The sequence below is a fragment of the Mixophyes fleayi genome, chromosome 2, assembly GCF_038048845.1.
Source record: "Mixophyes fleayi isolate aMixFle1 chromosome 2, aMixFle1.hap1, whole genome shotgun sequence".
NCBI lineage: Eukaryota > Metazoa > Chordata > Amphibia > Anura > Limnodynastidae > Mixophyes > Mixophyes fleayi.
This window is the reverse complement of record NC_134403.1, coordinates 259,540,771-259,554,145: the sequence shown is the minus strand read 5'-3', so window position 1 is coordinate 259,554,145 and position 13,375 is coordinate 259,540,771. Positions and strand designations below refer to the sequence as shown.

Here is a 13,375-nt window from a genome sequence, read left to right as displayed (position 1 = left end):
CTAAGCAGCTTAAATTTAAAGCAGCGCTGCCTTGTAAAGAGAAACTTCCCTTTACAAGGCAGCGCCGCTTTAAATTTAAGCTGCGAAGACACCGAACTTGCGGGAGTTGACAAAACCAGGGTATGATACATTTACCCCCCCCGGAGTTGATTTACTTCCATTATCTGCTTCATCCAATTTTATGGAACTACGTTTTGGGTGGAGTGTTCATTTAAAAGGGTCCTACGAACCTGGTGTTTTCTTAGACTATGTTAGAGCTTCACCAACTCAAATTTAATAAACGTTATTATTAGAGGTTGTAGTTTGTGTTAGCAGGTGCTCTTTGAGTGTGTTGTGAGCAACATCGCTACAGTGTGATCAGCTACCCTACAAATGATTGTATAGGATACATTCACTGTTACCTCTTCAGTACTGAGGTATTATCTAAGTTTTACCTTCACAAAAAAACAACACAAAGCAATTTGACAACAACTCAAGAGGGTTATTTAAAGAAAGAAAAAACAAAGTACTTCAGAGCTGGAATCACTGTGGCCCCACACTACTTATAAAGTTTTTTTTGTGTTAAGGGCCCCTTTAAAATTTGCCACTTTTTCCATTGGCATAAAAGCCCTACTGTTCAGAGTATTGTATATCTCTCCATATTTTATGGGCATGCTTAGTTTAGTAATCCTTCATTCTTCTAAACATCCCAACAAATCCTATTGGTAAATAGAATGATTGTACTAATCTCTGATTACTATATTTCCTTATAACTTACCATTTAGGATACAATGTCAGCATTTTCATATACTTCACAGGATGTTACCCTGTAGGTTCAAATTTTTTCCCCATCTTCAGTCTTGTTTATGCTAGTTAGCTATGTGGTTGGTACTTGTTTGTCATGTTTGTACTTACACAACATTTACTATTGTTTGTTTAAAAGTTCATTGTTTTTGTCTGAATTATTTTGCCTTTCTGTACATAAGGAATATCGAAATAATTTATTGTAAATAAAATGTGAACTTTGTTTATAGCAACTGGTTTTCATTTATTGATGAGAATAATATCCATAACAATAATTCCACACAACACGGTGTCAACATTTGTCTTGTAGTGTATGGGGACTGCAGAAAATACTGCTGAGATAAGGCCCCTCTCTTGTCATGTTCATTGTCCTTCCACCACAATCTCTCTGCCTCAACCTCATGTATCTGTAGCCAGACTGGTTAGGCTCTTGCTGCTCAGGTCATTTAGCCAGATGTGTCATACAGACACCTTTAGGCATATGTAGATTTGGCTGGCTAATACAACTGATGGAGATGTGGGCCCCATAAGCTATTACAATCCAGTTATATTTATTGTGGCAGTATGAAAAGTCCATTTTTTTCTTTTCTGGCCACTGTTGGCCAATGTGAGCTCATCAGTGAAGTCCTAAAAAGTGGGAAGACCTGTGCAGCAAATGTTTATTACAGTGGGACCCTTACCATACAACTGGCTCTATGTAGTTTGGCCAAATTGTTAACACATCCTGTTTGTTTGCAACGTGTGTGAGCAGTATTGAGAATAGCAAAGTATCTTCACTGAAAGCAGCAATTTTCTCTGCATGCTACTAGATAAATGATCTCTACGCTACGTGTCCTGCTTTTTATACATGGTTATTAAACTATACTGAACTTTATTACATTTGCTTTTGGAACTTGCATTGCCCACCACACCAAAATCCAACAAGTGGACCGGTAAAAGCAACAACAACAAAAAAAATCAAAAAGAATAGTCATTTGAATACCAAAATAAAATTGTATTGCATTCACATGAGTTCCTGGAGATTGTAGATAACAATTTTTAAGTTGGTTAATTCATCAGCCAAGTTCAATAATATAAGTGAACAATGTTCTAAATTATCTGTACGAATATCAACACTCCAAAAACAATATGTTCACATTAGAGATCTATGTCTTGTTATAGAAATAATTTTAGAACCATTGGTTTAAGTGTACTTCCTTAAATAATTAATTGGAACAAATTTGTACACTTTACAGATATTCTGTACTTGTCCATATAATGAATCACTTCACTGCTTTAGCCTGTAAACAGAACAAATGCGCGTAAGGCTGGTGCTTTAGAACAACATCAGAAGGTCATAGCAGAGCTACTTCATGAACATTCACACTTGCTGAACGCTGCGAGAATCAGTCCATACCCATTGGTGTTGCAAACTCTACATCTCTGGATTTGGAGTTTGCCAGTTCACGACGAATCTCATTAGTTATTTGTGGGTGAGTGTGAATTCGCAACAGCTCCAGTAACGCTTCTTTCTGCTCTGATGACATATCTTCCTTATAGCGCTGGCAGAGTGTAAGAAGACTTTGATGCCAAAGCACTGGGAGCTCTCTACGGTCTGATCGGAACGCCAGGAAGTGGAAGATAAGAGCATCAAGCACTCTGAAGGGAAGAGCATACTTCTTATCTATTAGCAGCCTGAGGAAAATACTATTGGCTCCATTATATTCCATCTCTGCTATCTTCAGCATAGCGGCACTAATATAAGGAAAGGTGGAGGCAAAACAAGATAAAATGTGAAAGTTAAAAAAAAACAAAAAAACAAATAAACCACTTCTAATGATGTATGATCACATTTATTGTTTTTGAGAAATGTTTTAGAAAGTAGCTATACATAGTTATGCAACATATATTCTATGCTGCAGTAAACTAAACCTATTTAAGAGTTTTCCAATCCTCACTCATTCCTGCCCCACTAACAATTTCCTACCTTTTATACTTTGGGAAAAAATATATAAAATTCAAAATTACAGGAAACAAAGTTAGAAAACAAAATTTCTTGTAATGTATTGAAAGGTAACAATTTATTTCCTACTAGCTTCCTCCTGTTATTTTCAAGTCTGTCTTTACAGCATGAGGCGATAGTTTATTTTCATTGCGTGGGATACAAAAGGCCGAACACATTTTTATATACAGAAACAGTGTGTGTAAAAGAATGAAGATCTAAAAAACAGATACAAATCAATCACTCTATCTGTAGCATTCTGAAGAAGGTCACTTAAAAAGAACACAAGTCCACACACACACATTTTATATAAAAAAAAAAATTATATATATATAGTCAAGTCCATAAATATTGCGACTAAAACATACATTTTTGGCAAATTGTTAATCAAAAAGGGCAAGGAATATACATCTCTTACATAGATTAAGTCAAAAAATGATATAGTCTGCAAGGTTCTTCCCCTATGCAAACCAACCTTATTCAAAAATGAACAAGTTCCTAAACATACACACAACAGATACCAAAAAATGGGGCGCTCAACCTACTTCTGTGTACAATAAACAAAGTAGAAAAATGTTTTAGTATACACAAAAACTCCAATTTGCAGACGGCAGCCAATCCTTAAAAACAGAGGGTGAGTCCGGAATATCTATAGGGCAAAAAAAGGACAAGGGCGCCACATAGTGTATTACCGCAATACAATATTATACAGAAAGTATGAACAGTGTGATAAAGTGAAGTCACACTGGGAACAAAGTATATTGTGAACAGAGATAAAAGAGCATAACCAGTGTAATGATTGGAATAGACACTCATGTGCAACACTGCCTATGATCCCAGATATAAACACCACTGAGAGTGATAATTCTGCGTACCAGATATAATATCAAAAAATATATATTCACGCAGATGATGGTATCTTCAACAATGAAATCTTCAATCAAAAGTACTCTTCATAGATGGGGGATCCATAATAGACAGCTGGAACCTGCTGGTGTCTCCGTGTACCGGTGCTCACAGCCGCCTCTGCTCGGGGACGTTACACAGCCTTGGCAGTGTTGCACATGAGTGTCTATTCCAATCATTACACTGGTTATGCTCTTTTATCTCTGTTCACAATATACTTTGTTCCCAGTGACACTTCACTTTATCACACTGTTCATACTTTCTGTATAATATTGTATTGCGGTAATACACTATGTGGCGCCCTTGTCCTTTTTTTGCCCTATAGAAGTTCCTAAACATATAAGCTTCTTACAATAAAACCTGGTCAACGCCATATTCTTAAAGCAATTTGGGAAGATACTACTTCTGCACTTGACCAAGTGGTTTAACTCCCCGATAGAAAAGGAAAGCTTCAGCTTCCATCTGGAAACAAAAGTAACAGTCATTCCTAAACTGGGCAAGGATCTACATGTTCATATTATTGCCCAATTTCCCTCAAACACCGACTTGAAGCTTTTTAGTAACTTACTAGCTAAAAAGTCAAATCCCCTCCTATTAAAAGTTATGGTTTATTCCAAAAACACAAGGATTAGATAACACTAGAGGCACAATGAATGTACTACACCATATTCACCGCTAACCCAAACTCTAGTGTTGGTACTAGTTGCGAAAAAGCCCAAATGTCATTGTCCTTTAGGTTCCAGGCTATCCACTCCACAGAGATGTCACAGCTTCGAAAACGCTATAACCCATCTACCATTGTTAAGCTGAGTGGTCATCTGAGCCCCCCCTGTTTTTTTGCATCATTTATAGAGTCAATATTAGACTCAATTTGGACATTAAGGATATCCAACAAATATAGGAGGTTTAGGGATTCCTAGCTTTTACAAAAGCTTTACAGCTGCCCAGCTCAACCAAACAGTAGCAGGGCATACTCTTACATATGCCGTGGGTAACCATAGAAAAAAGAATGCATATGACTTCTGGCTTGCAGAAGTCAAACAGGAAAAAAAGTAAACATTAGTGTTTCTGAATTGTTAGACAGAATGTGGACATTTGGGAAAGTTTCTGCATCTATAGTGGGATTGTCCAATGTTCAAAACTTTCTGGGAACAAATCATCATCTATATATTTACAAAGGGCCACTAATTCCGGCAGCACAGAGAAATCATTCACATCTGTCCCTGCCCCATTGGAGCTTACAATTTAAATCTCTAACATACACACACAGAGATCGCAAGAGACTAAGGGCAATTCAGTAGTAGACAATTAACCTACCAGTATGTTTTTGGAGTGTGGGGGGAAAGCGTAACACCCGGAGGAAACCCATACAAACACGGGGAGAACATACAAACTCCAAACAGATAAGGCTATGGTCGGGAATTGAACTCATGACCCCAGCACTGTGAGGCAGAAGTGCTAACCACTAAGCCACCGTGCGATATATAATAACTACCGCCATAGAAAACATCAGTAAGATAGTTCTACCTTTAGGCACAACCACATATTTATACAAGCGTGAAGATTCCTTAGGTAAACATGTAGATAAAGTAATCGTATAATTAATACAGCTAGTTATAGCATAGCCAAGAAGTGGAAGCAGAATACACAGTCTTATTTGGCCATCAAAGACAGAATATGGTTAATTAGCTCAATTGATTTAACCACTAGATAGATCATCAGTTGTATACCACCACAAAACTCTGCAGCGGCAGACAGTTGAAACAACAAATCATACATAAAACAGAAGTACTTATGAGATTGAAGGTGGTTCATAACAGACACAGAGGGTAAGGAGGCTCACTGCTCCTCAGAGCTTCGTCTAGTCTATCAAAGAACCTTTACATTAGAAATAGTAGTTTCCCTTTATTTTATGTCAAACCACAGAAGACATGCCTTTTTCTTCCGTCCTCCTCCTCCCACTACTTCCCTTCTTAGCACCAAATATTATATTGTATAGCCCCACCCACACACCATATTAGGGCTAGGTCAATAGTAAAGCTGTTCTGAAAAGTAGCTACTAGAAAAATAATATTGGTAGACTCTTAAGATATTGCCTCAAAAAAATAAAAATGTAAAAAGAGATGCAAAGTATCTACAATGTAGCCCACTGGAAGCATTGCACCTGACTCCTATGTGCAATCTATCTTCTAACCTCACATAGTTGCAATAACTACCATCCTTCCATCCCATCCCATCCTTCGTCCACCTCCTAACCCACCAGTGTGCTCACTTGCCTAGTGCCATTTTCCATGGCTTTAGAGTCACACTCCCACCACGAAAAAAATCTCAGCAGTCTTTCAACATGTTATTCGTACTGTATGGACACACTGCTGCCTAAGGTCTGTTTTTAATTTTGCTTATATCTTTTGCTCCCCAAACTCCAGAGGCTGGACCTGAGATATGTACTTTATTTTTACAACTTCTAATACTGTTACTTAGGCGTAAATGTTTTTTATGCGATATAGGACACAAAAAAAGTTCAAATGTTATTTCTCTGCTCTGTTACAAATAGAAAATAAGTGTAAAATAAAATGTAACATGTATTGGAACCTGCTTCATCCTGCATATATACTGTGTTAGAACGCTTCTAGTTAATAAATCAGGCTGGTACCTGGAGTGAAGAACAGGGATAGAGCACTTAGTCAGGACACTTCCAATAATAACAGCTTCTCTAAGGGTGCAGGTCCCAGACTCACACAGTGGAATGAGGATACCTAGAAAGGAAGATTCAGATCCGTAAGTGACTGCGATAAGCACACAGAAGTTGTTGGCACCAGTGTCCATAAATTTTTGCTGGTGTAATTTATTTTTTATAGAAGATGTTTATGACCCTCAAGAAATGCAGAGCACACAATGCTGCTTAATGTGCACACATTTAGCATATTTAAAGGTGCACACCCACTTCATAGTCCCTGGAACTGCTCATGGAAAGCTACCAACATTCAGAGTTTCAGGTAATATGGACAAAGTACTTGGTGGGACCTACTTGCACTTTAGCACCATTTTTCATTAACTGAAACTCGTTTTTTAATCCTAAAACTCAGTTTAGCTTAAGTATGTCCTAAATTAATATTAGGAGAGTGAAGGGACATTGAACCATTACTATTTGCCACTGTTCTGTGCTGGAAAGGCTTATTACATTGGCTTAGAAATGGTTTCCCACAAATGTACAACTGGAAGGTGTAAAGTTCATCAAATTATAAAAATAAGGATGAATCCTGAAAATCAAGTCATTTTGCAGGGAGAAAATGGCAACACGGTATATGGAAAACCAAGGACACCCCTGTAAACACGACAAAAACCTACTTGAGAAGGAATGTTGCCAAGTAGGTGATTCGTGTCACAAAAGAACTAAATTTCACAATTCTGTTTTGTAGTCACCCTTAGGGGCATATTCAATTGTCCGCGGGATTGCCGTAATAACGGTAATCCTGCGTGGAAAAAACGTTAATACGGTAAGCTCCCTGAGCTGCGAGCTGAAATCCAGCGAGAGATTACCATATTAACGGTATTAGTTTTTCCGCACTCGAACCCGCGGACAATTGAATACCCCCCCTTAGAGTGTATGTGTGTGAACAAGTCTAATCAGTTTCTCTGTAACTAAACATTTTTATTTTAATCAGTGTTTACAAACCAATAAACATTGCACCAAATGAATAAAAATTGTACGCATATAAAATGTGAATCTAAAATATACTTCATTTAATTAAAATGGTGAATGAGCATATAGTCATGTGAAAAAGAAAGTACACCCTGCTTTTACATAGGGGGACATAATTAATAATCCAGTCCTCACTAAAATGTTATCATCAAAATTTAGATGGTAAATAAACCACAGCAAATTGTGCATTATTATTTAACAAAAAAATAAAGCAATATGAATAAGCCATTTATGAAAAAGGTCAATCCCATGATTCACAAGCTTGTAGAAAAATCTTTAGCAACAAGCACTTGAAGTACTCGTTCACTATCCAAGTTTAACAGTCTCTTCTTATATTGCATATGTGAAATGTTGACCACTTCTCCACACAACACTGCTTCACTTCATTGATGTTTGAGGCATTAGTTTGTGCAACCATTTTTTTGTTAAGGTCATAGTGCAACTCAATGACATTAAGGCCTGGACTTTCATTTAGCCATTGCAAAACCTGGATTTTTTTTTCAGCCATTCAATTGTAGATTTGCTGCTTTCCATAAAATTTGTGTTCCGTTGCATGATTCAATTTCAAACAAGCTTCAGCTGTCAGACAGATGGTGTCCCACTCTCCTCTAGAATACTATGGTATAAACAGGTTCATGGTGGACACAATGTATACAAACTGTTCAAGTCAAGAAGCAAAACCACCACCATGCTTGTTGTTGCTATGAGGTCCTTCTGGTGATACACTGTTGTGCATTAAGACTAACAAATCAACTTTGGCGATATCGGTCTAGACATCTTGGTTTTCATCCAAGAGCAACTGTACAAACATAAGCCATACTGAAATTTTCTTTTTCCGAGACAAGGGTCTTTTTCCTGGCTGTCCTTCCATGAATGCAATACTTGTTCAGTGTATTTCTGATGGTGGAGTCAAGTCAGTAGATGCCTGGATGTAGCCTTTGGGTTCTTTGTGATTTCTCAGAGCATCATACAGTCTGATCTTTGGGTGTATTTGCTGGGACGCCCAGTCATGGGAAGACTGTCAGTGTTCTCCATTTATATATAATCTTTTGCACTGCAGAATGATGCACTTCAAATTATTTGGAAATTGTCTTGTAACCCTTTCCAGACTGATGAGTAGCAACAATTGCTTCTCTGAGATAACTGCAAGAGGCTTTGCTACTTGGTATTAATCAAAATCTGAATGTCCCCAACTGAACAGCCAAAGGCAGTGCTTTTATATTGAGGTGGCGACACTTCATGGCAAAGTGAAGACGTACACATTGGCCTAGTGGCTAGCACTTCTGCCTCACAGCACTGGGGTCATGAGTTCGATTCCCGACCATAGCCTTATCTGTGTGAAGTTTGTATGTTCCCCCTGTGCTTGCGTGGGTTTTCTCCCACACTCCAAAAACATACTGGTAGGTTAATTGTCTGCTATCAAAATTGACCCTAGTCTGTCAGTCTGTGTCTGTGTGTGAGTGTGTGTCTATATTAGGGAATTTAGACTGTAAGCTCCAATGGGGAAGGGACTGATGTGAATGAGTTCTCTGTACAGCGTTGCGGAATTAGTGGCGCTATATAAATAAATGATGATGATAATTAACAGCATCTAACCGAAAATACCTTCTTTATTGATATGGAAGCAGTAAGTGTACCTAATATGTGTAACTTTTCTTCATGCTAATTTTTTGTAACATAAATATTGATTAAGTAAATCAGCTATGTATTATTAGTCCCATAAGATTACATTTAATAAAATGTTAGACTTTGGTGAGAACTGGATTATTTTTAATTATGTCCAGATATGTAAAAACATACATTTGAAAAAAGGCTGTATATCTTTTTTCACATGACCGTAGTTAAATTTATGGTTATGTAAGTTTTGGGTAATAAATATTTTCTACAGGGTGAAAAAGATTTTGCTCAACATACCAACAACACATCTACCAACAACAGCATACCTTTGAACCAGGCACCAGGTTTGAATAATGCCTTTTTAAGTGCCATATAAAGGTGGAAGTTCAGGCGTTTGTACTCTGCAATGTCATCTCTCACACGCGGGAGCAGAACTAGGTTATAGTAGCGTTGTGCCATACGTTCAGGCAGGTTAGAAGAAAAGATCCTGGCAATGTGGGAGGGGGGGGGGGATAAAACAACAATAAAAATCAGACATAATACAGTAGTAAAGAGAAAAGGTGGGCACCAGTGTTATTACATAAACACTTACCGTGTAGCCTGATACATCGCTGCAGCAGTCCAAGTCTCAGGCTCGGTAATGTACAGGATCTGCTCCCAGTTTGCTAGAGCTGGGACAATCTTGAAGGCTTTGGGCAACTTACCACTACGGTATGTGGACAAAACCTGAAAAGAGAGAATAATAAAAGGCTTACCATAGCCTAGTGAGCAAGTCAAGTAATCATCTGTTTAGAATTATCATCTTAAAGGACATGGAACAAAAAGCATGCTGGACAGACCTAAATAAATGTTGCCACTGGTGGAGACAATCTGTAAAGCAGCCAGAATAATATCTAGCTCTTACCCAATCAGGAGCTGCAGTCTCCAACTGACAGGGAACCAGGCCTTTAAACGTCTTTTCCACCTTCAGATGCCTAAAGTATCATCTTGTACATTTCCTACTGCATGTACATTTCCTACTGCAACTTCTCCTAAATACTTGTTTTAATTTGGGTTTTTTTTTTTTACAGCCATGTCTTCATACAAACTGACAGAATTGTTTATTTCTGCTGCCATAGGACAACACATAACTGCTCTTGAAATACAATTACATGTGGAGAGCACAGTTGAACTGTGTCATATCCAAGGGCAATAATAATATACATATCTGCCTAAGGATATCACACACATATCTAAAAAGCAAAAACAGAAGCCAGAAAGAGAGAAAAATATTAGGTTAAACTTACAGGAGCAGATGTACAAGCCAATAATTTATTTTGAAGGTGAAAATACCATTTAATAACAAGATACAAATTTATTAAGAGTGCATTTAGGAATTGGCGGTCTGTTACTGAAGCTAGTATAACCTAAAGTAGTTCCTTTCTGAGTTATTATTCACAGATGTTTTGCTTGTCATTGCATTTTATGTTTAGGTTAACAAAGAACAACATTACAGTTATATAAACCTGTTGAAAAACGTGTCATAATAATAACTCAATTTACTCAAAATTCATCTCACCTCTTTTACTCCTTTATATACTTCTAGCACTCTGGAGTCTAGCTGTGGCATAGGTCTTCCAGAAACCTCAGACATCACGGTTTCTACTTCTGTCTGCTTTTCTGTGATTTTTTCCATGATTATATCAGCAAGAGTCCTCCTAAAAACATAAACACAAGGCTATACATATCAATATAATGAAAACATATAACGGTCACATAACCTTGTATTAGTTGACAATAAGGTGCTTCTTGCTTTTTGTGCTTAGAAGAGGTGTATAATGCATTACAGTGATTCAATTTTCCCTATTACATGATCATTTTTATCCTTTATATTACTGCGTAATGTCTCAGACTGAAATATATACAGGGGTTATAAAATATATTCACTCCCCTTGGACTTTTTCACATTTCACTGTTTTACAATATAGAACCAGGATGGATTTATTTTAAGTACTCAAAGTGACGACAAAAAAATAAAAATAAAATTTATCCATTAGTCCAAATTTATTATGAACAAAAAACTTGAGTATTTGCCACCTAACCATAGCCATATAAGATTTCCTCTGAAGCAACCAACTTTCTTTACAAGTCACATTAATAATATTCATTGAAGTCCACCTGGTTCAGTTACAGTATTGCAAATGAGCTTACAGTGCTTTTCCATGCAAACACTAGAAAATGGAGACAAAAGAACTTTCCAAGCAGATCTGTGACAAAGTCATTGAGAAGTACCAATCAGGAAAAGTGTCCAAGAATATTTCCAGTGCATTGAAAATATCCTCAAGCACAGTTATGGCCATCACATAAAAATGAAGAATATATGGAACAACTGTGAATCTGCCTAGAACAGACCGTCCTTCAAAAATTGAGTGTCTGGGCAAGAAGAGATGAAGTAAAGTAAGGCCAATACAGTCTTCCATGATAGAGATGGAAGTAAATGTGCATAGGACAACCATAGCACACAATTCATAAATCTGAGTTGTATGTAGGAGAGGCAAAACGAAAGCCCTTATTGAAACAAACTCACATCAAGACCTGGATTCAGTTTGCCCAAAGACATGTGGAACACATGACCATGTGGAGGAAGAATCTATGATCTGATGAGACCAAAATTGAATTTTTCAGCCCTAATGCCAAGCACTATGCTTGGCACCAACCTAACACTGCACATCACATTAAAAACACCATCTGTACAATGAAGCATAGTGGTGGTATTATCAAGTTATGGGGATGCTTCTCTGCAGTGCGGACTGGAAAGTTCATAAGAATGGCGAAAATGGACAGAGCAAAAGAACAGAGAAAACCTGCTGCAACCTACAAGAGTTCTTGGAATTAGAAGCATCTCTCTTCAAACATGACTATGACCCAAAGCAAAAGTCGCAAAAGCCACATGCCCTAAATCAGTCTAGTCAAAGCCCAGACCCCCAATCAAACTGAGTACATGTGGCAAAATTTAAAAATTACCTTCTACCAATGATCACCTTCTAACCTGAAGGAGTTGAGCAATTTTGCAAAAAATAATGTCTGGATGTATAAATGAAATACCCTTACCGAAATAGACTCAGAGCTACAATAGCTGCCAAAGGTGGGGCTATATACTAATGCAATCACTTTTGTCCAGTTTTTTTTCATCATAATTAATTTGTACAAATGTTTGGATTACATTTTTATTGGACACATTTACTTTGTGTTGATTAGTTCAAATAAATCTATTATGGATCCATGTTGTAGCACATTAAAATGTGGAAAAGTCTAAAGGTAGAGAATACCTTTATAGCTACAGTATACTTAAAATACAGACTGACATGTATTGAAATGGTAAATATTTTACAAGTCGATTGTTAACACTTTCCGCATTCATGAAGTCCATAACATATCGAACAAAGTGAACAGTGTGGGCAATGGGGATAACAAAAAACAGTCTTTCGCTGTCCATGGTTTGGAAAAATGTAGGACTTTAAACATTAGAGTTACCATGTTTAAAATGTTCTCACCTCAAGGGTGGGTTTTTATTCATGAACATTGAGATGGCTTTCTCATCATCAGGATTCACCTCCACTTCCTCGCTGTAGACCCCTGCAGCCATTGAAGCAGCCTTCTCCAGCGATGGCCACTCTTCATCTTCAGAGTCTGAATCACCAGCTTTGCCCTTATAACCTATATACGAGAAGAAAGAATAGTTTTTATATATCTATTTAATAATCAACGTGATATTAGAGCGAACCAAACTTTGCTGTAAGAGAAATACACTTTTAGCTGCACAGTTTTTCTACAATAAAGGTATCAATATTAGATCTAAAGCAAAATAGCGATCAATGTATTATTATGGTCTGGTCTCTATAAATAGTCTGGGAGGCCTATTCATAAGGATGTGATATAAAGATAGAGGAGGTTACACAGTGGGAAAATAGAATGTATAAGCACAGTGAACCCCTCATATTTAGATCAGGTATCCCTGCCAGGCACTCTGTCACCTAAGACTGTTGTCTTCTGCTTGGTGGCCAGACTCCCGGGCCCGTGCTCGGCCTCCAGCTCTTCCTGCTGAAGTCGGGCCTGCTCCAGGATCCTGCGCGACAACTTCTCATCCACATACTCATCATCGTGAGACTCTTCGGTGACCTGTGCCCGCCGCTTTCCCCGGTTGGTGGATCTGACAGCCCCGTCCTGCAGAATCTGTTCTGCCAGCGACGCCTGACGCGGAGCTGAGCCCCGGGAACTTCGCTGCTTCGGCATACTAGAACACACGTGCAGAAGAGCCACCACCGCGCATGCGCCGTGTCAGACCTCAGTTGAACGTCATATCGTGGTGGAACGCAAATAGATACTCCAGGAGCATCCGAACGTCT

The 13,375-nt window shown here is 38.0% G+C and overlaps 1 protein-coding gene across 1 annotated transcript; it reads right to left on the bottom strand.

Moving 5' to 3' along the window:
• Positions 1–1,756: 1,756 nt before the first annotated feature.
• On the bottom strand, positions 1,757–13,322 carry BYSL (bystin like). Its single transcript, XM_075196017.1, has 7 exons — positions 13,004–13,322; positions 12,524–12,686; positions 10,549–10,687; positions 9,583–9,716; positions 9,317–9,477; positions 6,324–6,426; positions 1,757–2,517 (listed from the first exon to the last, which is right to left on the bottom strand). The coding sequence occupies exons 1-7, from the start codon at positions 13,260–13,262 to the stop codon at positions 2,169–2,171; spliced, it is 1,308 nt and encodes a 435-aa protein (XP_075052118.1). The 5' UTR covers positions 13,263–13,322; the 3' UTR covers positions 1,757–2,168.
• Positions 13,323–13,375: the final 53 nt, after the last annotated feature.